Below are 27650 nucleotides of genomic sequence, written 5' to 3' on the forward strand. Positions count from 1 at the left end.
AGGTGTTCGGTGCAAGGATAGTGCTTCACTGTCTGGTCTGGCTGTGTAAATAGTTGAAGCCCCAGCAATGATCCCTGCGGCACCCCACTAGTTAGTTTGCCAACCTGAAAATTACCCATTTATCCCGACTCTCTGTTTTCTGTTAGTTAGCCAATCCTCTCTCCATGCTAATATGCTACCCCCAACCCAGTGAGCTCTTATCTTGTGCAGTAACCTTTTATGTGGCACCTTATCGAATGCTTTCTGGAAATCCAAATACACCACATCGACTGGTTCCTCTTTATCCACCCTGCTCGTTACATCCTCAAAGAACTCCAGCAAATTTGTCAAACATGATTTCCCTGATCAGCATCTGCTGCCTACAATATTCAAAACAATTTAAAAAACAATAAACTCTTCCTAGCAACTGTCATAAGGAACATTGAGTGTAACGCTGAATATGTTGTTCCAAGAAATAGTCTGTGTATGTGCTGAGCTCTTAGATTCCCCATTTTGCCCTGCCATACCAGCAGGTAATGGGCCCAAGTTTACACAAGAAAAAAAAAACGGGCGCCCCTCCGAGCTGGGCGCCCGTTTTTCGCGCCTAAAACGGCGCCTAAAAAAATCCTCGGTATTCTCCACCTACTTACAGGTCCTCTGGCCCTCGGCGCAGCCAGCACGAGCTGTGGGGGGGCGGAGCCAGGTCCCGGCGCTGAAAACAGTGCCGGGACTTCTGCACATGCGCGCTACAGTCGGCACGCAGGTGCAGTAGCTCCAGGCGCCGAACTGTGTGGGAGGGGCCCGAAGCACACAGCCCCTAGCCCTGGCTGAATGGCCTCACTGGGGCTGCGTGAATGAGGCTCCTCCCACGGCCGGCTCCTGCTCCCCGCCCGACCAGACCCGACACTCGCCCCATCCCCCCACCCACCGCCGACCAGGCCCCCGCTCCCCCCCCGCCCCGACACCCGCTCCCCCCCCCCCCCGGCCCCGACACCCGCTCCCCCCCCGACCCGAGACCCGCTCCCCCCCCACCTCCCGACCCGAGACCCGCTCCCCCCCCCCGACCCGACCTCCTGTTCCCCGACCACCCCCCCTCCCCCGTTCCCCGACCCCCGCCGCTCTCCTGTTTCCCGACCACCCCCGCTCTCCTGTTTCCCGACCGCCCCTTCCTGTTCCCCGACAACCCCCCTCCTGTTCCCCGACAACCCCCCCATCCGCTCTTGTTCCCCGAACCCCGCCCCCCCCGCTCCTGTTCCCCGACCCTCCCGCTCCTGTTCCCCGACCCCCCACCCGCTCCTGTTCCCCGACCCCCCACCCCGCTTTCTCTCCCCCTCCTCCTCTCTCCCCCCCCTCCCCCCCCCTCCTCCTCTCTTCCCCCCTCCTCCCCCCTCCTCTCTCCCCCCCTCCTCATTCCCCTCTCCCCCCCTCCTCCTCCCCCTCCTCTCTTCCCTCCTCCTCTCTCCTCCCCCCTCCTCCTCCTCTCTCCCCCTCCACCCTCCCCCTCTCCTCTCCCTCCCCCCCTCCCCCTCTCTCTCCCCCCCTCCCTCTCCCCCCTCCTCCCCCTCCCTCTCCCCCCTCCCTCTCCCCCCCCCCCCTCTCCCCCCCCTCTCTCTCCCCCCCCTCCCTCTCTCCCCCCCCCCTCCCTCTCTCTCTCTCTCCCCCCCCTCCCTCTCTCCCCGCCCCTCCCTCTCTCCCCCCCCCTCCCTCCCTCTCTCTCTCTCCCTCCCCCTCCCTCTCTCTCTCTCCCCCCCCTCCCTCTCTCTTCCCCCCCCTCCCTCTCTCTTCCCCCCCCGCCCCCTCTCTCTCTCTCTCTCTCTCGCTCTCCTCTCCCCCCCCCTCCCGCTCAGCGGCACGAACGGCTGCAGAATTCTCCCTGGCTGAAGCACTTTCACACAGGTAGGAAGATGGTTTATTTAATCTTTTCTTGGCTTATAAATGTTTATTCAGGTTGGATTTATTTGTATAATATTTGTAGAAGTATAAATAAGGATTTATTGTCGAATTTAATTAGTTCCCTTTGCCCCCACCTCGTTCTGGACCCACCTGCGCCTGATTTTTTAATGTGTAGAACAGGTTTTTTCAGTTCTACAAAAATCTTCACTGGCTCCATTCTACTTTAGTTTGGAGTATGTTTTCACTGTGGAAACTTTCAAATCAGGCGTCAGTGGCCGGACACGCCCCCTGTTGAAGAAAAAATTCTGTTCTAAACTAGAACTGTTCTACCTGACTGGAACTGCAGAAAATAAAATGTGGAGAATTGTGATTTCTAAAATAGTCCGTTCTCCACCAGTTGCTCCTAAAAATCAGGCGCGAATCATGTGGAAACTTGGGCCCAATATGAGGAGATACATTTCAATATTCAATTTAACAACCTGTCTGATAAATCAATCTATGCTGTCCCATTTCTAATGAAACAAACACCACCAAATATCAGCAGAACTGACGAAAAGTCATTGACCTGAAACGTTAACTCTGTTTCTCTCTCCACAGATGCTGCCTGACCTGCTGAGTATTTCCAGCATTTTCTGGTTTTATTTGTAAAGGCTTAAAACATAGAAACACAGAAATCTACAGCGTAGGAGGAGGCCATTGTGTCAGCGCCGGCCGACAAAGAGCCACTTGGCCCTCAGTCAGCAACCTTGAAGGTTACATATAAACCTATGAACAATGGCGGAAAGGGAAAGAGCACCCAGCCCAATCAGTCCGCCCCACACCACTGCGACACCCCTTGCACCAAAACATTCTACACTCCACCCCAACCGGAGCCATGTGATCTCCTGGGAGAGGCAAAAACCAGATAAAAACCCAGGCCAATTGGGGGGAAAAAAAATCTGGGAAAATTCCTCTCCGACCCATCCAGGCGATCAAAACTAGTCCAGGAGATCAGCCTGGCCTTATTCGATTCGCTGCAGTACTTACTATTGTACTGCGCCAGCCAACAAGAGGTTATCCAGTCTAATCCCACTTACCAGCTCTGGTCTGTAACCCTGCAAGTTACGGCACTTCAAGTGCCCATCCAAGCACCTGTTAAATGTGGTGAGGGTTTCTGCATCCACCACCCTTCCAGGCAGTGAGTTCCAGACCCCCACAAACCTCTGCGTGAAGAAGCCTACCCACAAATCCCCTCTGAACTTTCCACCAACCACCTTAAAACTATGCCCCCTCATAATTGACTCCTCCACCAAGAGCAATAGGCGCTTGCTATTCATTATATCCAGGCCCATCAAAATCTTGTACACCTCAATGAGATCTCCTCTCAGCCTCCTCTGTTCCAATGAGAACAAACCCAGTCTATCCAATCTGTTCTCATAGCTAGGATTCTCCATTCCAGGCAGCATCCTAGTAAATCTCTCTAGTGCAATCACATCCTTCCTATAATGCGGCAACCAGAACTGCACGCAGTACTCCAGATGTGGCCTAACCAGAGTATTACACAATCTAAGCATAACCTCCCTGCTCTTGTATTCTATGCCTCAGGCAATAAAGGCAAGCATTCTGTATGCCTTCTTAACCACCTTATCCACCTGGCTACTTTCAGGGATCTGTGGCCAAGCACTCCAAGGTCCCTTTGTTCATCTACACTTAAGTGGCCTACCGCTTAATGTGTATAGCTTTTCCTTATTAGCCCTCCCAAAGTGCATTACCTCACACTTCTCCGAATTAAATTCCATTTGCCACTGCTCTGCTCATCTGGCCAGTAGATTGATACCCTCCTGCAGTCCATGAGGGTGGAGGAGGATTTCCTGGAGTGCATAAGGGATGGTTTTCTAGACCAATATGTCGAGGAACCAACTAGGGGGGAGGCCATCTTAGACTGGGTGTTGTGTAATGAGAGGGGATTAATTAGCAATCTCGTTGTGCGAGGCCCCTTGGGGAAAGAGTGACCATAATATGGTGGAATTCTGCATTAGGATGGAGAATGAACAGTTAATTCAGGGACCATGGTCCAGAACTTAAAGAAGGGTAACTTTGAAGGTATGAGGCGTGAATTGGCTAGGATAGATTGGCAAATGATACTTAAGGGGTTGACTGTGGATGGGCAATGGCAGACATTTAGAGACCGCATGGATCAACTACAACAATTGTACATTCCTGTCTGGCGTAAAAATAAAAAAGGGAAGGTGGCTCAACCGTGGCTATCAAGGGAAATCAGGGATAGTATTAAAGCCAAGGAAGTGGCATACAAATTGGCCAGAAATAGCAGCGAACCCGGGGACTGGGAGAAATTTAGAACTCAGCAGAGGAGGACAAACGGTTTGATTAGGGCAGGGAAAATGGAGTACGAGAAGAAGCTTGCAGGGAACATTAAGACGGATTGCAAAAGTTTCTATAGATATGTAAAGAGAAAATGGTTAGTAAAGACAAACGTAGGTCCCCTGCAGTCAGAATCAGGGGCAGTCATAACAGGGAACAAAGAAATGGCAGACCAATTGAACAAGTACTTTGGTTCGGTATTCACTAAGGAGGACACAAACAACCTTCCGGATATAAAAGGGGTCAGAGGGTCTAGTAAGGAGGAGGAACTGAGGGAAATCCTTATTAGTCGCGAAATTATGTTGGGGAAATTGATGGGATTGAAGGCCGATAAATCTCCAGGACCTGATGGACTGCATCCCAGAGTACTTAAGGAGGTGGCCTTGGAAATAGCGGATGCATTGACGGTCATTTCCCAACATTCCATTGACTCTGGATCAGTTGCTATCAAGTGGAGGGTAGCCAATGTAACTCCACTTTTTAAAAAAAGAGGGAGAGAGAAAACAGGGAATTATAGACCTGTCAGCCTGACCTCAGTAGTGGGTAAAATGATGGAATCAATTATTAAGGATGTCATAGCAGCGCATTTGGAAAGAGGTGACATGATAGGTCCAAGTCAGCATGAATTTGTGAAAGGAAAATCATGCTTGACAAATCTTCTGGAAACATCCTCAAAAAATTCCAGTAGAGTGGACAAGGGAGAACCAGTTGATGTGGTATATTTGGACTTTCAGAAGGCTTTCGGCAAGGTTCCGCACAAGAGATTAATGTGCAAAGTTAAAGCACATGGGATTGGGGGTAGTGTGCTGACGTGGATTGAGAACTGGTTGGCAGTCAGGAAGCAAAGAGTAGGAGTAAATGGGTACTTTTCAGAATGGCAGGCAGTGACTAGTGGGGTACCGCAAGGTTCTGTGCTGGGGCCCCAGCTGTTTACTCTGTACATTAATGATTTAGACGAGGGGATTAAATGTAGTATCTCCAAATTTGCGGATGACACTAAGTTGGGTGGCAGTGTGAGCTGCAAGGAGGATGCTATGAGGCTGCAGAGTGACTTGGATAGGTTAGGTGAGTGGGCAAATGTATGGCAGATGAAGTATAATGTGGATAAATGTGAGGTTATACACTTTGGTGGTAAAAACAGAGAGACAGACTATTATCTGAATGGTGACAGATTAGGAAAAGGGGAGGTGCAACGAGACCTGAGTGTCATGGTACATCAGTCATTGAAGGTTGGCATGCAGGTACAGCAGGCGGTTAAGAAAGCAAATGGCATGTTGGCCTTCATAGCGAGGGGATTTGAGTACAGGGGCAGGGAGGTGTTGCTACAGTTGTACAGGGCCTTGGTGAGGCCACACCTGGAGTATTGTGTACAGTTTTGGTCTCCTAACTTGAGGAAGGACATTCTTGCTATTGAGGGAGTGCAGCGAAGGTTCACCAGACTGATTCCCGGGATGGCGGGACTGACCTATCAAGAAGGACTGGATCAACTGGGCTTGTATTCACTGGAGTTCAGAAGAATGAGAGGGGATCTCATAGAAACGTTTAAAATTCTGATGGGTTCAGACAGGTTAGATGCAGGAAGAATGTTCCCAATGTTGGGGAAGTCCAGAACCAGGGGTCACAGTCTAAGGATAAGGGGTAAGTCATTTAGGACCGCGATGAGGAGAAACTTCTTCACCCAGAGAGTGGTGAACCTGTGGAATTCTCTACCACAAAAAGTTGTTGAGGCCAATTCACTAAATATATTCAAAAGGAGTTAGATGAAGTCCTTACTACTAGGGGGATTAAGGGGTATGGCGAGAAAGCAGGAATGGGGTACTGGAATTGCATGTTCAGCCATGAACTCATTGAATGGCGGTGCAGGCTAGAAGGGCCGAATGGCCTACTCCTGCACCTATTTTCTATGTTTCTATGACTTTTCTCTTCATTATCAGCCACACAGCCAATTTTAGTGTCATCTGCAAACTTCTTAATCACACAAAAAGCAAAGGACCCAGTACTGAGCCCTGCGGAACCACACTGGAAACATCCTTCCAGTCACAAAAACATCCATCAACCATTACCTTTTGCTTCCTATCTCTAAGCCAATTTTGGATCCAACTTACCACTTTGCCCTGGATCCCATGAAGTTAGTTTAGCATGACTTCCTTATTTATGTATTCAATGCCTTTATTTACAAAGCCAAATATCCCATACACTTTCTTCACTGCCTTATCAAATTGCCCTGTCACCTTAAAAGATTTGTGAATATGCACCCCAGGTCCCTGAGCTCTTGCTCCCCTCCCCCTCAAAATAGTACCATTTAGATTACACTGCCTCTCCAAGTTGTTTTTTCTCCAAAGTGCATCACTTCACATTTATCCACATTAAATTGCATCTGCCATGTGTCTGCCCATTTCACCAGTATGTCTATATCCCCCAGAAGCCTTCTACTATCCTGCTCACTACTTACTACATTGCCAAGTTTTGGATCATCCGCAAACTTCAAAATTGTACTCCACTCCATACTTCTCTCCACTCAGAAAAGCATCCGTTCACGACTACTATTTACCCCTATCCCTTAGCCAATTAAGTACCCATGTTACCACTGACCTTTAATACCATGTGCTTCTATTTTACAAATAGGTCTGTTATGTGTTACTTTATCATATGCCTTGCAGACAACTACTGCACTTCCTTCATCTACCCTCTGTTACTTCATCAAAGAACTCAATCAGGTTAGTCAGAAATCATTTGCCTTTAACAAATCTGTGCTGGCTTTCACTTATTAACTCATGCTTCTCTTAGTGAAGACTTAATTTTGTTCTTGACGATGGTCTCTTAGTTTTCCCACCACGGAAGTTAGACTGATTGGCCTGTAGTTACTAAGTTTATCCCCGTCCCCTTTTTTGAACAGGGAGTAACATTTGCAATCCTCCAGTCCTCTAGCACCACTCCCATAATCCAAGGATTGAAAAGTTGTGGTCAGAGCTTCTGCTATCTCCACTCTAGCTTCCCTCAGCAACCCAGGATGCATCCCATCTGGACCAGGGACTTGTTATCTTTGAGTGATGCCAACCTATTTAGCACCTCCTTTCTATTTATTTTTAGCCTATCAAATCTCCCTCCTCTACTGCAATATTAATTTCATCCTCTTCTTTTGTGAAGACAGATACAAAGTACCCATTCAGTACCTCAATACTGCCCGTTACCTGCACAAGATTTATTTTTTGGCTTTAATCGGCCCCACCATTCCTTTAACTATCCTTTTACTTTTTATACCTTTATAAAAGATTTCTGGGTATCCTTTTATGTTACCTGCTAATCTTTTCTCATACTCTCTCTTTGCCCTTGTTATATCCTTTTTCAATTTCCCCCTGTACTCTGTATTCTGCCTGGTTTTCAATTGTATTCTGTACCTGACATGTGTCATAAACCTCCTTTTGCTATTTTATTTTAACCTCCATTTCCTGTGTCATCCAGGGAGCTCTAGCTTTGAATGCCCCATTTTTCCTCCTGATGGGAATATGCTTGGTTTGTATCCAAACTATCTCCGTCTTGAAGGCCTGCCGTTGCTCACTCACTGTTTTCCTGGCCAATCTGTTTCCAGTCCACCTGTGCTAGATCCCTTCTCAAATCACTGATTAAGTTCTCCTGGAAATATTTCAGGAGTTCTTCACCCTCCTTGCCCTTTCCCACCCCCCCCCCCCCCCCCACACCCGTATCTATATTGGGGTAATTAAAGTCCCCTACCATTACTGCTCTATTATTTATATATTTCTATGAAATTTGTCCACAGGTTTGCTCCTCCATCTCCTTCTCACTATTTGGGAGGTTTATAGTAAACAATCAGCAATGTAACAGCTTCTTTTCTACTCCTTAAAATGGATATTTGAAATCATTTTAACAGTACAATGTACTTACTTCTTGGTTCACCTGTAGTAACAGATTCAATGAAGTCTCGTGGGGTCATATATAGCTGACCATTATGTTCCATTGATGTAAACAGTCTAAATCTTTGTTCCTGGGAAGAAACATATAGTTCCACATCTTCAATATCAGATTCTTCCATTGTGTTCTGTAAGACATAAAATCTAGTTGTTGGTCTTCAATTACTTTTTAAATACTTATTTTTACATTCTGTATACCGTTATTGCAATACAGCAACATGCAGAAGTCACTTTAGTATGAAACTTCAGATCACCTATCTGACCAGATCCACTTCAATCTTTGAACAAAAATTTCCTCTAAATACCAACAGGCAAAATCAAGAAGAACATTGTACCTTCAAAACCTGCACAAGACAACAAATCAACATAACTTTCCCTTCCTGAGCTGTATAATGAAATGCTTCTTTTTAATCATAGAGGACATTGCAAGTTTAGCATCAGTGTAAATGATTTAAGTTTTACATCAAAACCAAACTGGTAGTGTAAATCCAGAATCAGGGCTCAACCTAATTTTGTAATGAAGCAAACGGAGACTCCCTGGAAAAGGCAGTTTCAAACTACTTTGACTTGGCACATAAAACTTAAATTCAGTACAATGTCAAACCTGGTTTACAGTGTGAGGGATTGGACCGGCTGGGTAAAACCACCTAACCTCAATTTAAGTGGTTAGTGAATAGGGATGCTCCCTTCCCACATTCTAAACATTAATATTTTTAACTGCTGGGAGAGAACATTTTTAAGGATGAGAAAAAGCACTGAGCTATAGAAAGAGCAAAGAGAAGATGGTATAAATTAGAGCTACAAACCAAAGTTGTGCCACTGCAAATTGATTTAACACCAATATACACAAATATGATCTTTGTTTAAAGAACATGGAATAAATTAAAAATACTCAAGGAAAAAAAGCACAGCAAAGGTGAAACATCCACTGATATTACAGGTGGTGACAGCTGCATAAAGATCAGCTCCGAGCTGTCTAATTAAAAACCAGCTGAAATCTGTTTCAAAAGCCTTTGTAGCCAGTCAACACCTTCTGGAAGATAAATGCCCATTTCCAAGCACAAAGCAGATCTGAACGATCTTCTAAGAAACACAGAAATAACCATAAATATTAAGCTAATCCACAATATCTACTTATGTATCTAATTGATTGCAATAGATTGGAAATCTGGTCATAATAGGCTTAATATTTTAATATATTATTAAAAATCTATAGTGTGGTCACTTTAAAAGATGAAATGTATTTGGGAAAATTCTCTTTGTTTACTTGCTTTCTCTGTATTGAAGGAATCCACATCATTAGGTCGTATGCAGACAGACACTTTAAAGGTAGACAATTCACATCTGTTCGAAGAAGACTCACAACCTACCTAGGTAATGAAAATATTTAATAAGGTTGTGTCCCGCACAGAATTTGAGTTGTTGTCATGTGCTATGAGACTAGGACCTGGAAGAGCCAATGAGCAGTGTTAAATGGCTCTTCCAGTGAGGGGGTTAGTAACTTACCAGATGCTGAGCTCTGCATTGACCTAAAATGTGGCTGATAGCCTGAGGCTGGTACCTGAACAACTTCCTGGATATCTGTTCAACCTAGTCTGATTGACAGTTTTGCCACTGCAAAGTATTGCAAGCAATATTTCTTTATCTTATTTCTTGGACAAATTAAAAAAATGCCTTTTTTAATTTGTTCTTGGGATTTGGGTAATATGGACGAGGCTACATTTATTACCCTTCCCTAGCTGCTCCGAGGCACGGTGGGCCGCCTTCTTTATCTGCCATAGACCTTGTGCTGATGGTACTCTCACAATAGCATTACGTAGGGAACTGCAAGATTTTAACAATGATGAACAACGATTCATGTCTAAGTAGGGATGGTATATGACATAGAGGGGAACTTGGAGATTATGCTATTTCTACAACATTGTTGCTCTTGTCCTGGTCAGTAGTAGAAGTCACAGGGCTGGGAGGTGCTATTGAAGTAAGCCTGTTGAATTACTACAATATATCCTGTAGATCATGCATGTTATAGCCATACTGCACAAGTGGTAGAGGGGGCGGATATGGAGTCCAGTGGCAGGTGCACCAATCAAGCGGACTGTTCTGTTCTGGATGACGTTGAGCTTTAAATGTTATGGCAACTGCATCGATCCAGGCAAGTGGTGAACACTGTGGGAGCACCTTCACTATGTAGACTGCAGCATTTCAAGAAGAAAGCCCAGCACCATCTTCTCAAGGGCAATTAGGGATGGGCAAAAAAATGACAGTCTTGCCAACGACGCCCACAACCCGAGGATGAATAAAACTCTATCACACTCCTGATTTGAACCTTGTAGCTGGTGGAGGTCAGGAGGTGAGCCACTTGTTGCAGAGTACACTCCAGTAACATTGTTCATAAAGCTAGATATATCCTGTTTTTTGTGGATAGGACAAATATGGGCTATCTTCCACGTTGTCGGAGAGATGTCAGTGTCATAGCTGCATTGGAACAGCCAGGCAGGCGGGGGTAGGATAGAGTTAAATCTGGTATATGCCTCAACTGGAACATCGTCAGGGCCCAAAGTCACTGCTGTTTATAGTGCACTCAATTGCTTGAAACTGGATTAGAATCATTCGCTTGGCACGTTTGGCTGAAAATGCATGCAAACATTTTAGCCTTGTCCCATGCACTTCTGTTGGGCTCTGTCATGGTTGAGGATGAGAACGTTCAACAAATATACATTCCTTTAAGGCACAAAAACCTCACAGGAAAAGTGGTCCAACCATGGCTAACAAGAGAAGATTAAGATAGTATTAGATTAAAAGAAGAGGCTTATAATGTTGCCAAAAAGAGCAGTAAGCCTGAGGCATCTGCAGTAATCCTGAGGATTGGGAGCATTTTAGAATTCAGCAAAGGAGGACCAAGAAATTGATAAAGGGAACATAGAACATGAGAGTAACCTAGCAAGAGACATAAAAACAGATTGTAAAAGCTTCTATCGGTATGTAAATGTGAAAAGATTAGCAAAAGTAAATGTGGATCCCTTACAGGCTGCGACAGGAAAAATTATAATTGGGAATAAGGAAATGGCAGAGAAATTAAACAAATACTGTGTGTCTGTCTTTATGGAAGAAACGCAAAAAAACTTCCTGGAAATAGTGAAGAACCATGACACTAGCGAAAATGAGAAATTGAAAGAAATTAGTATTAGTTAAAAAATAGTACTGGAGAAATTAATGGGACTGAAAGCGATAAATCCCCTGGACCTGATGGCCTACATCCTAGGGTTTTGAAAGAGATGGCTACAGAGATAGCGGATGCATTGGTTGTCATCTTCCAAAATTCCATAGATTCTAGAATGGTTCCCACGGATTAGAAGATAGCAAATGTATCCCCACTATTTAAGAAAGATCGGAGAGAGAAAATGGGGAGCTACAGACCAGTTAGCCTGACATCAGTAGTAGGAAAAATGCTAGAATCTGTTATTAAGTACGTGGTAATAACTTAGAAAAGAATATCAGGATTGGACAGAGTCAACATGGATTAATGAAAGGGAAATTCATGTTTGACAAATCTGTTAAGAGTGTTTTGAGGTTGTAACTAGCAGAATAGATAAGGGGGAACCTGTGGATGTGGTGTATTTGAAGGTTATTAAACAAAATGGGATTGGAGGTAATATACTAGCATGGATTGAGGATTGGTTAACAGACAGAAAACAGAGTGTAAAAATAAACAGGTCATTTACGGGATGCAGGCTTTGACTAGTGGGGTACCACAAGGATCGATGTTTGGGCCCCAGCTATTCAAAATCTATATCAATGAGTTGGATGAGGGGACCAAATGTAACATATCCAAGTTTATATAAGAACATAAGAAATAGGAGCAAGAGTAGGCCATTTGGCCCCTCGAGTCTGCTCCGCCATTCAATAAGATCATGGATGATCTGATCATGGACTCAGCTCCACTTTCCTGGCCTCCCCATAACCCTTTACTCCCTCCCTTATCGCTCAAAAATCTGTCTAACTCCGCCTTAGATATATTCAATGACCCAGCTTCCACAGCTCTCTGGGACAGAGAATTCCATAGATTTACAACAGTCTGAGAGAAGAAATTTCTCCTCATCTCAGATTTAAATGGGCGGCCCCTTATTCTAAGACGATGTCCCCTAGTTTTAGTTTACTCTATGAGTGGAAATATCCTCTCTGCATCCAGCTTGTCGAGCCCATTCATTATCTTATAAGTTTCAATAAGATCACCTCTCATTCTTCTGAACTCCAATGTGTATAGGCCCAACCTACTCAACTTATCATCATAGTCAACTCCCTCATCTCCGGAATCAATCTAGTGAACCTTCTCTGAACAGCCTCCAATGCAAGTATATCCTTCCTTAAATACGATGACCAAAACTGTATGCAGTACTCCAGGTGTGGTCTCACCAATACCCTGTACAGTTGTAGCAGGACTTCTCTGCTTTTATATTCTACCCTCCTTGCAATAAAGGCCAACATTCCATTTGCCTTCCTGATTACGTGCTGTACCTGCAAACTAACTTTTTGTGTTTCATGCACAAGGATCCCCAGGTATCTCTGTACTGCAGCACTTTGCAAATTTTCCCCATTTAAATTATAATTTGTTTTTCTATTATTTCTGCCACAGTGGATAACCTCACATTTTCCCACATTATGGGCCCAAGTTTCCACACGATAAAAAACGGGCATCCCTCCGAGCTAAAACGGCGCCGGAAAAAAAACGCGCGATTCTGGAACGCTTTGCAGCTCCTTGTCTGTTTGGCGCGGCGCCCAAGGGGGCAGAGCCTACACTCGCACCGATTTTGTAAGTGGGAGGGGGCGGGTACTATTTAAATTAGTTTTTTTCCTGCATTCGCACACGCGCAGTGTGAAGGAAACATTGGCACTCGGCCATTTTTGTAGTTCTTTGTAGCTGTTTAATTTTTGAACATTTTTTTATAAAAGCACATTGCCATCAGCACATCAGCACTTGCAGCCTTCTCACTGTCTCCTTCCCCCCTCCCCCGCGGGAAAAACGGGCGCCTCCTCCCCCACGGGAAGAACGGGCGTCTCCCCCCCACCAACCGCGGGAAAGAACGGGCGCCTCCTCCCCCCCCCGCGGGAAAGAACGGGCGCCTCCTCCCCCCCCCGCGGGAAGAACGGGCGCCTCCTCCCCCCCCCCGCGGGAAGAACGGGCGCCTCCTCCCCCACCCGCTGGAAGAACGGGCGCCTCCTCCCCCCCCACCCCGGGAAGAACGGGCGCCTCCTTCCCCACCACGAACGGGCGCCTCCTCCCCCCTCCCACCGTGGGAAGAACGGGCGCCTCCTCCCCCACCCGCTGGAAGAACGGGCGCCTCCTCCCCCCCCCCCCCCGGGAAGAACGGGCGCCTCCTCCCCCGGGAAGAACGGGCGCCTCCTCCCCCCCCCCCCCCACCGTGGGAAGAACGGGCGCCTCCTCCTCCCTCCCCTCCCCGCGGGAAGAACGGGCGCCTCAGGCTTCCTGCAGCATTCTCCATGCCTGAAGCACTTTCACACAGGTAGGAAGATGGTTTATTTAATCTTTTCTTTGCTTATAAATGTTTATTCAGGTTGGATTTATTTGTATAATATTTGTATAAGTATAAATAAGGATTTATTATAGAATTTAATGACTTCCCTTCCCTCCCCCTCCCCCTCGTTCTGGACGCCTAATTTGTAACCTGTGCCTGATTTTTTAATGTGTAGAACAGGTTTTTTCAGTTCTACAAAAATCTTCACTTGCTCCATTCTAAGTTAGTTTGGAGTACGTTTTCACTGTGGAAACTTTGAAATCAGGCGTCAGTGGCCGGTCACGCCCCCTTTTGAAGAAAAAATTCTGTTCCAAAGTAGAACTGTTCTACCTGACTAGAACTGCAGAAAAAAAAATGTGGAGAATTGCGATTTCTAAGATAGTCCGTTCTCCACCAGTTGCTCCTAAAAATCAGGCGCAAATCATGTGGAAACTTGGGCCCATTATTCCATCTACCAAATTTTTGCCCACTCACTTAGCCTGTCTATATCCCTTTGCAGATTTTGTGTGTCCTCCTCACAATTTGCTTTCCCATCCATCTTTGTATCATCAGCAAACTTGGTTACATTACACTCGGTCCCGTCATGCAAGTCATTAATATAGATTGTAAATAGTTGAGGACCCAGTACCGATCCCTGCGGCACTCCACCAGTCACTGTTTGCCAACCGGAAAATGACCCATTTATCCCGACTCTCTGTTCTGTTAGTAGCCAATCCTCTCTCCATGCTAATATATTACCCCCAACCCTGATGACTTTTATCTTGTGCAGTAGCCTCTTATGTGGTATCTTATCGAATTCCTTCTAGAAATCCAAATACACCATATCCACTGTTTTCCCCCAGCTTGTTACATCCTCGAAGAACTCCAGCAAATTTGTCAAACATGATTTCCCTTTCATAAAATCATGCTGACTCTGCTTGACTGAATCATGCTTATCCAAATGTCCTGCTACTGGTTCCTTAATAATGGACTCCAGCATTTTCCCAATGACAGATGTTAGGCTAACTGGTCTATAGTTTCCTGCTTTTTGTCTGCCTCCTTTTTTTTAAAAAAATAGGGACGTTACATTTGCGGTTTTCCAATACGCTGGGACCGCCGCAGAATCCAGTGAATTTTGGTAGATTACAACCACGTCTCTTAAGACGCTAGGATACAAGGCATCAGGTCCAGGGGACTTGCTCGCCTCTCGTCCCATTATTTTACATAGTACTACTTCATTAGTGATCGTGATTGCATAAGTTCCTCCCTCCCTATAGCCCTTGATTATCCACTATTGGTAAGTTTTTAAGTGTCTTCTACTGTGAAGACCGATACAAAATATTTGTTCAACGTCTCTGCCATTTCCCTGTTCTCCATTATTAATTTCCCAGTCGCATCCTCCAGGGGACCAACATTTAGTTTAGCCACTCTTCCTTTTATGTACCTGTAGAAATTCTTACTATCTGCTAACCAGAGTAGCTCCAGTCATCCATTTTAATTGTGCAGGTATTTAAAATCAAACTTTTCTTGATTGTAATTGTATCTTTTTAATTCGCAAAAGTATGGATTTATATAGTGAAAATGGGGTAAGGCAAGAAGCTGGGTATGGAAACTATAATGGGGTTACTGGGAAGTGGCAATTATAAACTCCAAAGTAAAACCTGTTTGCAAAAATGTGTCTAATGTTTCGGAAAGTAACACTGTACAGTATGAAAGTAACAAAACCGTCTTTGTTTTAAAATAACATAGTGGGCTCAATTTTCCAGTGATTTGCGCCGTTTTTTTGGTGCGCACCGCTTTTTTGGCACAAGTTAAAAAATTAAAGCTTCCCCAAGGAATCTGCGCCAGCGTAACTGAGTTAGTTACAATTTTTTTAGATTCGTTTTTTTGCATAATCCGATGTTCTGTGCCAGTTATTGTCAATTATGGAAGTTTGCCTCCCCAAAATTTCTCCTAGGTCGGTGTATCTGACCACTCCCAAAAAACCTGCTGGTGAGTTAAGAAAAAGCAGCGCACACTGAAAAATTGGTGTAGAAAGACGCCATTGTTTTTCAGCGAAGTTTAGGAGGGGGTCAAGAAGACTTAAATATACATAATAAAGATTTTTTTTTTTAACGTTATAACGCAGTAAATGGAAATTTGATAGAATTCTGTAACTTTTAATATTCTTTCAACTGACACACCACCATCGAACGTCTGCAAATAAGGCTCGAGGGTTGGAGTGTCGGCCGGCAGAATCGGTCGCGCGCCCGGACACAGGGTGGGTGTGGGGCAGTGGAAGGCGATCGGAAGGCATCACAAGACTGTACTGTGCATAAAATGTAGCCCAGGGGATTGGTGGGTTCCCAATCACTGTGCCTGCTCAGACCTGGGTGTGGTCCATACAGATCTGTGGGGAGAGAGAACAAAGAATCTTGTCCTGCCTGCTTGCCGTTTTGAGCTTCTTGCAAAGGTAAAATTTAAGCATGGGGACAATACTGACAATGCCGTACCTTGTGCAAGCCTTTTGCATCATGGTGCTGCGGAGGAGACAATTGATTAGACGTCATCGCATGAGGAACCTCAGAGCCCATAGGGTAATACGTCGGGTATATTGAGCCAGGCATTCGTAATGACTGATGCAGCCTGTTTCAGAAGGCTGCATTTCCACAAAGAAGTTGTAACTGAGATCTGAGAGTTGGTGAAAGCAGACCTGCAACCTAGAAGCGTCAGGAGGACAGTTTTGTCAGTTGAAGTGAAGTTACAGCTGCACTTTCATTCTATATATGAATCCGGATCCTTCCAAGCTACAGCTGGAGATGTATGCCCTATTTCTCAACATACAACACATAGCTGCATGCGGCAGGTGACTGCTACATTATATTCCCAGAGGAATGACCACAAATTCCCCATGAGCACCCAGGCAATGCGTGACAGGGCTGTGGGCTTCTCCAGGATTGCTGGCTTCCCCAAGGTACAGGGCTGCGTTGATTGTACCCACATCGACTTGCGAGCACCTTTGGAGGATTCAGAGACATACAGGAACAGAAAAGGTGTAACGACATGCATCATGTCAGTTGATGCAAGATACCCTGGGAACACCCATGATGCGTTCATCCTACGCGATAGCGTTATATCTGCCATGTTTCAGCAGCAGGCAGAAGAGCAGAGCTGGCTACTGGGAGACAAAGGGTATGGCGCCACCTGGCTCATGACGCCCCTACGCGTAACCCGGACGGAAGCTGACTGGGAATACAACATGTCGCACATTGCGACGCGCAGCAGAATAGAGAGGACCATTGGCATCTTGAAACAGCGTTTCCGATGCCTAGACCATTCCGGAGGCTACTGTCGGTCAGTTTACTGTTGTGTGCTGCATACTGCATAACTTAGCCAGCATGATGCAGCAGCAGATGGTAGTAGAAGACCCACCTGAGGCAAGAGTGGCTGATGATAATGATAAGGAAGATGCAGATGACTACGAGGAGGATGAAGAGGAGGACGAGGAAGCCATGCAACTACCTGAACCCGGAGCACGACGGCACGGGAGGGTGAGCCATCATGCCCCTTTAACGACTGGTCGAGCCTTGTGCCAGCAACTCATCAGGTAGCAATGCGGTGGAGGAGGATTTCCTGGAGTGTATTAGGGATGGTTTTCGAGACCAGTATGACGAGGAACCAACCAGGGAACTGGCCATCCTAGACTGGGTGATGTGTGTAATGAGAAGGGACGAATTAACAATCTTGTTTTGCGAGACCCCTTGGGGAAGAATGACCTATCAAGCGAAATCAGGGATAGTATGAAAGCCAAGGAAGTGGCATACCAAATGGCCAGAAATAGCAGCGAACCAGGGGACTGGGAGAAATTTAGAACTCAGCAGAGGAGGACAAACGGTTTGATTAGGGCAGGGAAAATGGAGTACGAGAAGAAGCTTGCAGGGAACATTAAGACGGATTGCAAAAGTTTCTACAGATATGTAAAGAGAAAAAGGTTAGTAAAGACAAATGTAGGTCCCCTGCAGTCAGAATCAGGGGAAGTCATAACGGGGAACAAAGAAATGGCGGACCAATTGAACAAGTACTTTGGTTCGGTATTCACTAAGGAGGACACTAACAACATTCCAGATATAAGAAGGGTCAGAGGGTCTAGTAAGGAGGAGGAACTGAGGGAAATCCTTATTAGTCGGGAAATTGTGTTGGGGAAATTGATGGGATTGAAGGCCGATAAATCTCCAGGGCCTGATGGACTGCATCCCAGAGTACTTAAGGAGGTGGCCTTGGAAATAGCGGATGCATTGACAGTCATTTTCCAACATTCCATTGACTCTGGATCAGTTCCTATCGAGTGGAGGGTAGCCAATGTAACCCCACTTTTTAAAAAAGGAGGGAGAGAAAACAGGGAATTATAGACCAGTCAGCCTGACATCGGTATGATGGAATCAATTATTAAGGATGTCATAGCAGTGCATTTGGAAAGAGGTGACATGATAGGTCCAAGTCAGCTTGGATTTGTGAAAGGAAAATCATGCTCGACAAATCTTTCGGAATTTTTTGAGGATGTTTCCAGTAGAGTGGACAAGGGTGAACCATTTGATGTGGTATATTTGGACTTTCAGAAGGCTTTCAACAAGGTTCCACACAAGAGATTAATGTGCAAAGTTAAAGCACATGGGATTGGGGGTAGTGTGCTGACATGGATTGAGAAATGGTTGTCAGACAGGAAGCAAAGAGTAGGAGTAAATGGGTACTTTTCAGAATGGCAGGCGGTGACTAGTGGGGTACCGCAAGGTTCTGTGCTGGGGCCCCAGCTGTTTACACTGTATATTAATGATTTAGACGAGGGGATTAAATGTATCTCCAAATTTGCGGATGACACTAAGTTAGGTGACAGTGTGAGCTGCGAGGAGGATGCTATGAGGCTGCAGAGCAACTTGAATAGATTAGGTGAGTGGGCAAATGTATGGCAGATGAAGTATAATGTGGATAAATGTGAGGTTGTCCACTTTGGTGGTAAAAACAGAGAGACAGACTATTATCTGAATGGTGACAGATTAGGAAAAGGGGAGGTGCAACGAGACCTGGGTGTCATGGTACATCAGTCATTGAAGGTTGGCATGCAGGTACAGCAGGCGGTTAAGAAAGCAAATGGCATGTTGGCCTTCATAGCGAGGGGATTTGAGTACAGGGGCAGGGAGGTGTTGCTACAGTTGTACAGGGTCTTGGTGAGCCCACACCTGGAGTATTGTGTACAGTTTTGGTCTCCTAACCTGAGGAAGGACATTCTTGTTATTGAGAGAGTGCAGCAAAGGTTCACCAGACTGATTCCCGGGATGGCGGGACTGACCTATCAAGAAAGACTGAATCAACTGGGCTTGTATTCACTGGAGTTCAGAAGAATGAGAGGGGACCTTATAGAAACGTTTAAAATTCTGATGGGTTTAGACAGGTTAGATGCAGGAAGAATGTTCACAATGTTGGGGAAGTCCAGAACGAGGGGTCACAGTCTAAGGATAAGGGGTAAGTCATTTAGGACCGAGATGAGGAGAAACCTCTTCACCCAGAGAGTGGTGAACCTGTGGAATTCTCTACCACAGAAAGTTGTTGAGGCCAATTCACTAAATATATTCAAAAAGGAGTTAGATGTAGTCCTTACTACTAAGGGGATCAAGGGGTATGGCAAGAAAGCAGGAATGGGGTACTGAAGTTGCATGTTCAGCCATGAACTCATTGAATGGCGGTGCAGGCTAGAAGGGCCGAATGGCCTACTCTTGCACCTATTTTCTATGTTTCTAGAACATGGTAGAATTCTTTATTAGGATGGAGAGTGACACAGTTAACTCAAAGTAAGGTCCTGAACTTAAGGAAAGCTAACTTCAATGGTTTGAGGCATGAATTGGCTCGAGTAGACTGGCAAATGATACTTAAAGAGTTGACGGTGGATAGGCAATGGCAAACATTTAAAGATCACATGGATGAACTTCAGCAATTGTACATCCCTATCTGGAGTAAAAATAAAACGGGGAAGGTGGCTCAACCGTGGCTAACAAGGGAAATTAAGGATAGTGTTAAATCCAAGGAAGAGGCATATAAATTGGCCAGAAAAAGCAGCAAACCTGAGGACTGGGAGAAATTTAGAATTCAGCAGAGGAGGACAAAGGGTTTCATTAAGAGGGGGAAAATAGAGTACGAGAAGAAGCTTGCCGGGAATATAAAAACTGACTGCAAAAGCTTCTATAGATATGTGAAGAGAAAAAGATTAGTGAAGACAAACGTAGGCCCCTTGCAGTGGGATTCAGGTGAATTTATAATGGGGAACAAAGAAATGGCAGACCAGTTAAACAAATACTTTGATTCTGTCTTCACGAAGGAAGACACAAATAACCTTCCGAAAGTATAAGGAGACCGAGGGTCTAGCAAGGAGGAGGAACCAAAGGAGATCTTCATTAGTAAGGAAATTGTTGGGATTGAAGGCCAATAAATCCCCAGGGCCTGCATCCCAGAGTACTTAAGGAAGTGGCACTAGAAATAGTGGATGCATTGATGATCATTTTCCAACAGTCTATCGACTCTGGATCAGTTCCTATGGAATGGAGGGTATCTAATGTAACACCAATTTTTTAAAAAGGGAGAGAGAAAGCGGGTAATTATAGACCGGTTAGCTTGACATCAGTGGTGAGGAAAATGTTGGAATCAATTATTAAGGATGAAATAGCAGCACATTTAGAAAGCAGTGACAGCATCGGTCCAAGTCAGCATGGATTTATGAAGGGGAAATCATGCTTGACAAATTTTCTGGAATTTTTTTGAGGATGTAACCAGTAGAGTGGGACAAGGGAGAACCAGTGGATGTGATGTATTTGGACTTTCAAAAGGCTTTTGACAAGGTCCCACACAAGAGATTGGTGTGCAAAATCAAAGCACATGTTAGTGGGGGTAATATACTGACATGGATAGACAACTGGTTGGCAGACAGGAAGCAGAGAGGTCAGGATAAACGGGTCCTTTTCAGAATGCAGGCAGTGACCAGTGGAGTGCCACAGGGTTCAGTGCTGGGACCCCAGCTCTTTACAATATACATCAATGATTTGGATGAAGGAATTAAGTGTAATATCTCCACGTTTGCAGATGACACTAAACTGGGTGGCGGTGTGAGCTGTGAGGTGGACGCTAAGAGGCTGAAGAGTGACAGACAGATTAGGTGAGTGGGCAAATGCATGGCAGATGCTGTATAATGTGGATAAATGTGAGGTTATCCACTTTGGGGGCAAAAACACGAAGACAGAATATTATCTGAATGGTGGCAGATTAGGAAAAGGGGAGGTGCAACGAGACCTGGGTGTCATGGTTCATCAGTCATTGAAAGTTGGCATACAGCTGCAGCAGGCAGTAAAGAAGGCAAATAGTATGTTGGCCTTCATAGCTAGGGGATGAGAGTATTTGAGCAGGGAGGTCTTACTGCAGTTGTACAGGGCCTTGGTGAGGCCTCACCTGGAATATTGTATTCAATTTTGGTCTCCTAATCTGAGGAAGGACGTCCTTTGCATTGAGGGAGTGCAGCAAAGGTTCATCAGACTGATTCCCGGGATGGCCGGACTTACATATGAGGAGAGACTGGATCGACTGAGCCTTTATACATCGGGGTTTAGAAGGATGAGAGGGAATCACATAGAAACAAACAAGATTCTGACGGGACGAGTCAGGTTAGATGCAGGTAGATTGTTCATGATGTTGGGGAAGTACAGAACCAGGGACACAGTCTTAGGATAAGGGATAGGTCATTTAGGACTGAGATGAGGAGAAACTTCTTCACACAGTGTTGTTAACCTGTGGAATTCCGTGCCGCAGAGAGTTGTTGATGCTAGTTCATTCGATATATTCAAGAGGGAGTTAGATATGGTCCTTGCAGCTAAAGGGATCAAGGGGTATGGAGAGAAAGCAGGAAAGGGGTACTGAGGGAATGATCAGCCATGACCTTATCGAATGGTGGTGCAGGATCGAAGGGCCAAATGGCCTACTCCTACACCTATTTTCTATGTTGCTATGAATGCTTTGCTGCTTGAAGGCTCAGCAGCAACTATTCTATATGGACCATGTTTACTGTTTGGACCTGTTCAGTAATGTTGTGTTGTGTAATAATCACAAATGAACAAATGATGGAAATGATTCTAGTTTACTTCAAAAGTTGTGTTCATAATAGAATGTCAATGATTCAGTTATAATTTAAAATATATTTTATTCAAAAGTTTAACAAACATTTGTTTGTACTTAACTTAAACATATTCTTGTATCAAACTTTAAAGTTTTCACTTAAGATCACTTACAAACTTTATGACTTACAAACTCTAACTTTATCACTTACTAACTTTTAAACTTGTAAATTTACATAACTTACAAAAAACTTTTAATTTGAGAACAGTTACAATAGTAACAATAATAGCAACAACAGCAAAGAAAGGCTGCACCCATCTCTCCTCCACCTTATTCTAACACCGCCCACTGCACTTGGCCTTGGTGACTCCACCACCCCTGCCCACAGGCGGTGTGCAGTGTTTCTTGGGTTGGTACCAAACTTATTCTTTCGAATATCTCGTGTAATTCGCACCTGTTGATTGGGGGGTGGGGGGGGGGGGCACGGGGGAGGAGCAGGTGGCTATGTGGAGGGCCTGGCTTGGGGCTCTTCAGAGACTGGTCTGGGGTTTGGAGTGGGAGTGGCAGTTGATTCTGTCACTGGGCGCGGGGTCTGTGCGTGTTCCCTTATTGCAGCATAACAATATCTTATATTGATGGCCTCTAGTTATGCTCTTCCACACAAGTGGAAACATTCTCTCTCTATACACTCTTATCAAAAACTTTCTTAATTTTAAAGACCTCTATTAGGCCATCCCTCAGCCTTCTTTCAAGAGGAAAGAGACCCAGCCTGTTCATGCTTTCCTGATATGTATACCCTTGCATTTCTGGTATCATTCTTGTGGGTCTTCTCTGCACCCTCTCCAGTGCCTCTATATCCTTTTTGTAATATGGCGACCAGAACTGTACACAGTACTTCAAGTGTGGTCTAACATCTCCAGTCGTCTTGGTTAATCCTTGCCACTGGATCAAGACCGTGGGGTGGCTGGTGTGCAACGGCTACCACACATTAAAAAGATCCACGCACAGGCATCTTCCACCCTTCAAGATGTAGTTCAGGATCTGGAATATTAGGTCCTTTATTGAAAGACCCGAGAACTCATCCCTTTTTAGTGTGGAAGCGGGTCATCCTCGATACGAGGGACCGCCTAAGAAGAAGAATTGCAGCAGCTCACTCATGTGACTTTGACAGTGTCTCAACTACCTGTGACATGCTCTCCCTCATGTTCACTGACAGCACATCAGCTACCTGTGACATTCCCTCCTTCACGTGCACGGACATGGTTTCAATTGACAGATATTCCCTCCCTCATGTTCTCAGACAGCGTTCCCATTTCTTGTTGAGTGTTGTTACTTCTCCCGACAGTCCCGATACCTCATCACCCATCCCACTGATAGTGTCCAGGAGTGATCACGTAAGGTCAATGTTCTCCGCACTCATTGCCATCATCTGAACCACATCTGTTAGATCCTGTACCTCAGGAGTGTGGGGTCCAGCTCTCCTTCCCCTCCTCACCCTAGGTGTGGCTCGCAGCATCCCAGTGGGACCTGCAGCCTTGGACAGTGGGCCCTGGGTGTGTCTTGCTGCATCCCACTGGGACCCGCAGCCTCGGCTGGTGGGAAACCATGGAATGTCCTGCCAACACTCAAACCACTACTCAGGGAAGGGGCTAGCGCCTGAATGAGCGGCACCTCCTCCAAAGTGAGTATAACAGTGGGGACTTCATCCATCCCCTCCCCCTCACCCCCATGCTCTTGATCTGGAAGGTGGAATTGGAAGATATTCTCCTCTTCAGGATCGTCCTCGTCTGAATCTTCTTCTGCATCGTCAGGGTTGGCCTCAAGCTTTGTATAATATAACAGAACAGACAAATGGTTAGCAGTAGAGGAGGGGGCTGGGTGGGTGGCATGAATAGGCTCTCACAGCGCAGGCAGCAGGCTGATTTGAAGGACCACGATGAATGATAGCACATTGCATCAACCGAAGCGTAGCTGAGGAAGACATCCCCATGAACCGAAGCATGGCTAGCCCGCGCAGTACTTAACATTTAGGAAAGCCAGACTGTGGAATTTGCAGGACTTATCCTCTGCCTAGAGTGTGGGCCGAGCTTGTGCAGTGGTGGTTGCTTTTCTCCAGGCAGGACCCATCAAAGCAGCAACCCTCTCTTCCAAAGGTGTCAGGGTGTCAGTGGGTGCAGATTTGCCAGGCCTCCTTTTGTTTGAGTTCTTTCTCTTTTCTTGTTTGCCACTTTCCTCTGCAAAGATTAAGTAATAACTTTTTAGAGAGGGTGTCTTTCTGCTGGGTGAGACATATACAGATGGTCACATTTACAATTGCAATTCCATTGAATAAATTAAAATATTACTTACACTAACTACTTGACCAAGGTCCTGCCACTTCTTTTTGCACTGGCCTCCAGACCTCGGGGTGGTCACCATTGCACAGTGATCTTCTGCAAGTTGATTCCAGCATTTTTCATTTCTTTGGGTGGGACTTTTGTGTGATGTCTGCTGGTGTCCAGCTCCTGCCATCTGCCCTCAATCACAGTAACTAGTGCCTCCACTTCATCCTACAAGACATTCTTGGTTTTGGTGCCGGGTTGCATCTTGTATTGCAGCTCCGATTTTTCCATTGATAGTTACAGTTCTCACAGCAGTCAATGCTCTCACACACACAACTGGCTCTCTAAAAATGGCCGATTGCAGACCAGGAGCTGTACTGCGTATGTGCGCCCCTAGGAATCACGTCAAAAACTTCCTTTTTTTTTTCCGCGCATGTGCAGAAGGGGCAACATCGTTTTTTCGGCGAAGACAGTAGGCTCCACCCCACCCACCCCCCCAACCCCGGTGCCAATTTTGAAAAATAGAGTGGGGAAACTTGGCACATTTATTTTTGGAGTAGTTCTGGCCTAGAAAAATGGGCGGAACTCTGGCAATATGGCAAAAAAGGACTTTGGGCAAAATTGAGCCCACAGTACTCAATTTTGGATGGAACTGTGCAGAAAAACAATCTGTATCCTCCGATATATCTCAGAAGGTCAACTGGAAATATGAGATGTTGATCAATTCTGAAATCTTCCCTCAAAACAAACCACTGTGTAAGTTCTATCCAACAGTTGTAAAGATTATACAGCAATTTTAATATTTAACAGAAAATGTAGGAGTTTAGAATGCCTGTTTATGTTGTGCCCAGTTTAATTTGTTGGATTGTTATGAAAATGTACTAAAAATATTTATCCAGAATCAAATGTCATAAACTCATGAACCAATATCTATCTGGTTTAGCCTAAAAACAAATTTGGTGGCTTTTACAAAAAGAATAATCAGAAAACTATTCCATTCTAGTAAATAAACACATTCCTCAGCTGCTGTTTCTATACACACTGGGTGAAAGCATGTTTCTGCAAGAATTACAGGCGTTTGAAAACAGAAACCATCTCTCCATTCTAGATTAAATTTGGGGTGGGGTGCACATTTCGTTGAAAATTCATTGCAAGTACCTACAGTATCAGTTGTTCCTGTAGGTGGTGCTATGATAGGCCTTTTCAATGTTAAAGGCGTCATGTTGTGTGAAACACAATGGCCCAAAAATTGCGCACGCACCCGAAGAGGCCTCGCAAATACCCGTTCTCTGTACACGATGTGCATGCGCCAACAACCAGCTTTTGCGATCTGTCAAAATGTCTTAACAGATAGCACGCATCCCCAGGCGGACATTCACAGGCAGAGATTTGGGCTATTTGCCCAACGAATGTCCATCAAACTCATGCGCCTGGTAAAAGCAGGTGTATAGCCTACTTTTGCTAGCGTAAGAGTTTTAAAACATAGAAAATGTAATGTTATTACTTATCTTTATATTAAAAACCCTGTCAGTGAAGATAAGTTTATTTTTTAACACTTTATATATAAATAAATTTTTCTCTAAAACATTTAATTTAATGCAATTTATATTTACTTTTAAAAAGTGAAATACTTTTTAAAAAAATTTTAGTTAGTTTTTTTATTTGTTTTTAGCGGTATTCTCATTGAAAGTAATGGGAGCTCCGATCCCAGGATACGTATACGATCCTGGAAGACATGTTCCTATACACTGGACTGCGAAACTAGGCCTCCGAGTGCAATCCTACGTTTCTCCGGGACCACCAGGTATTTTCGTTAATAAAATTTTGGTCGGAGGCGTTTGCCCACAGGAAGCTTCCAAACGCAATTTTTAGACCATCAGATGCTATTTTATGGAGAGAGTATAGCAGCCTGAATGCACAATTTAGCTACCATATTCCCATAATTCTCTCAAAATACTCAAACCTTTTTTTCTAATTGCAATTTATCAAATCAAAATAAAGGTGTGAACAAAATAAAAAATGACATACTTCAGAACACAATTAACTTGTCTTTTGTGTCTTTTAATGTCTTCATTAAAGATTTTACTCTACTTCAGTTTCTCACTAAAGATGGTCTTGGACTTGAACATTTTTGCCCAGAGTGGTGACTCTGCATGCTAAATTTTGATTATGCAGTCTGACCGTATCGAGTGTGCCTAATTCGTCAGTACAGTTTAGTCAGGTATACCGATGGAGTATTTTTCTTTAGTTTCGAGCACTTTCTGCTCAATTTCTTCAAATCATTTCGAAAAGCAACAGGACAAAGTTTCAATAGCTTTACGGAGGTTAAATTTAGAGTTTTAAAAAAAAAAGAGGCTGTTAGCGAGAGAAAAATGACAGTGATTACACACCAGTCCTGACTTTTGCCTTAGAAGCTTCAGAAAGTGCATTAAGCGGAGGGGTGGTGGTGGGGTAGGGGAGGATGAAGGGAGAGAGAGAGAGAGAGAGAGAGAGAGAGAGAGAGAGAGAGAGAGAGAGAGAGAGAGAGAGAGAGAGAGAGAGAAATATAGAAAGAAAAATATATATCCAAGAGCGAGAATGGATTGTGGAAGTTCAAGAAGGCTCACCACCACCACCACCTTCAAAATGGCAAATAGGGATATCCATATCGATAGAATGAACACATAGTATGCAATGAATTACTCTGAAGTGTATCAACTATTACATAGGCAAAGGCACTTTGCACATTGCAAGATCCCATCAACTTCAAATTATATGAAAAGCTAGTTAACCTTAACATTTTTTGGTGATGTTGGCTGAAGGGGGAATGTTGGCAAAGGCATTGAGTGAACTTCCTCCTCCTCTTTGACCAGTGCCAGAGAATTTTTTTAAATGTCCACCTGAATCTTTGAAATAGGCAATGTTACGTATGTAAACATTTACAATGTGTAAGACTTGCCACCAGGGGGTGCACCTGTGAGACCCCCAAGGGTCATCTTCACACCCTGGGCAAGCAGGTATAAAAGGCAGTCTACCATGCTGCTTCCTCACTCTGGAGTTACATTAAAGACACCAAGGTCACAACAATTTCAACTTACAATATACAGTATTGTGGAGTTATTCTGAACACAACAAGGCATTGATTTAACATCTTATCCAAAGAATGGAACAATATGACCAACTGCTAAGCCATGACAGCACAGCAGAGTGCAATGGGCCTGTGACTGATGACCAATTGCCAGTGATTACAGATAGTGATACTACAGTGAGAGAGTATGATGAAATTGAAGAAGATTGTATACCTCCAACACTACCTGAAAAAATTCACTGGTTTGTATTAGCAAATGGAGGAAAACCTAAGGTTAGTGAAAAAAATTCGAGTCAATGTTTTCCCACTATTAGCAAGCAATGGAAATTTATACCTCACTGGGATCTTTTAAGTATTTCACACTACTTTCACAAACTGTCAGTAACAACTGAAAGAGCAAAATAATAGATTTCACTGATTACCTATAATGAAGGTGCATAGACCTTACTGGTCTTAGTAT

General features: G+C 44.7%; 1 protein-coding gene across 2 annotated transcripts in view; it reads right to left on the bottom strand.

The window, feature by feature from the left end:
• micu3a (mitochondrial calcium uptake family, member 3a) overlaps positions 1–27650 on the bottom strand; it is a 341423-nt gene that overhangs the window by 281122 nt on the left and 32651 nt on the right. For both annotated transcript variants that reach the window (XM_070869807.1, XM_070869800.1), the window contains exon 2: positions 8137–8290. In XM_070869807.1, the coding sequence (XP_070725908.1) occupies positions 8137–8290 (154 nt within the window). The remainder of the gene's footprint in view (positions 1–8136; positions 8291–27650) is intronic.

This window comes from Pristiophorus japonicus, chromosome 2 (genome assembly GCF_044704955.1).
Source record: "Pristiophorus japonicus isolate sPriJap1 chromosome 2, sPriJap1.hap1, whole genome shotgun sequence".
Lineage (NCBI taxonomy): Eukaryota > Metazoa > Chordata > Chondrichthyes > Pristiophoridae > Pristiophorus > Pristiophorus japonicus.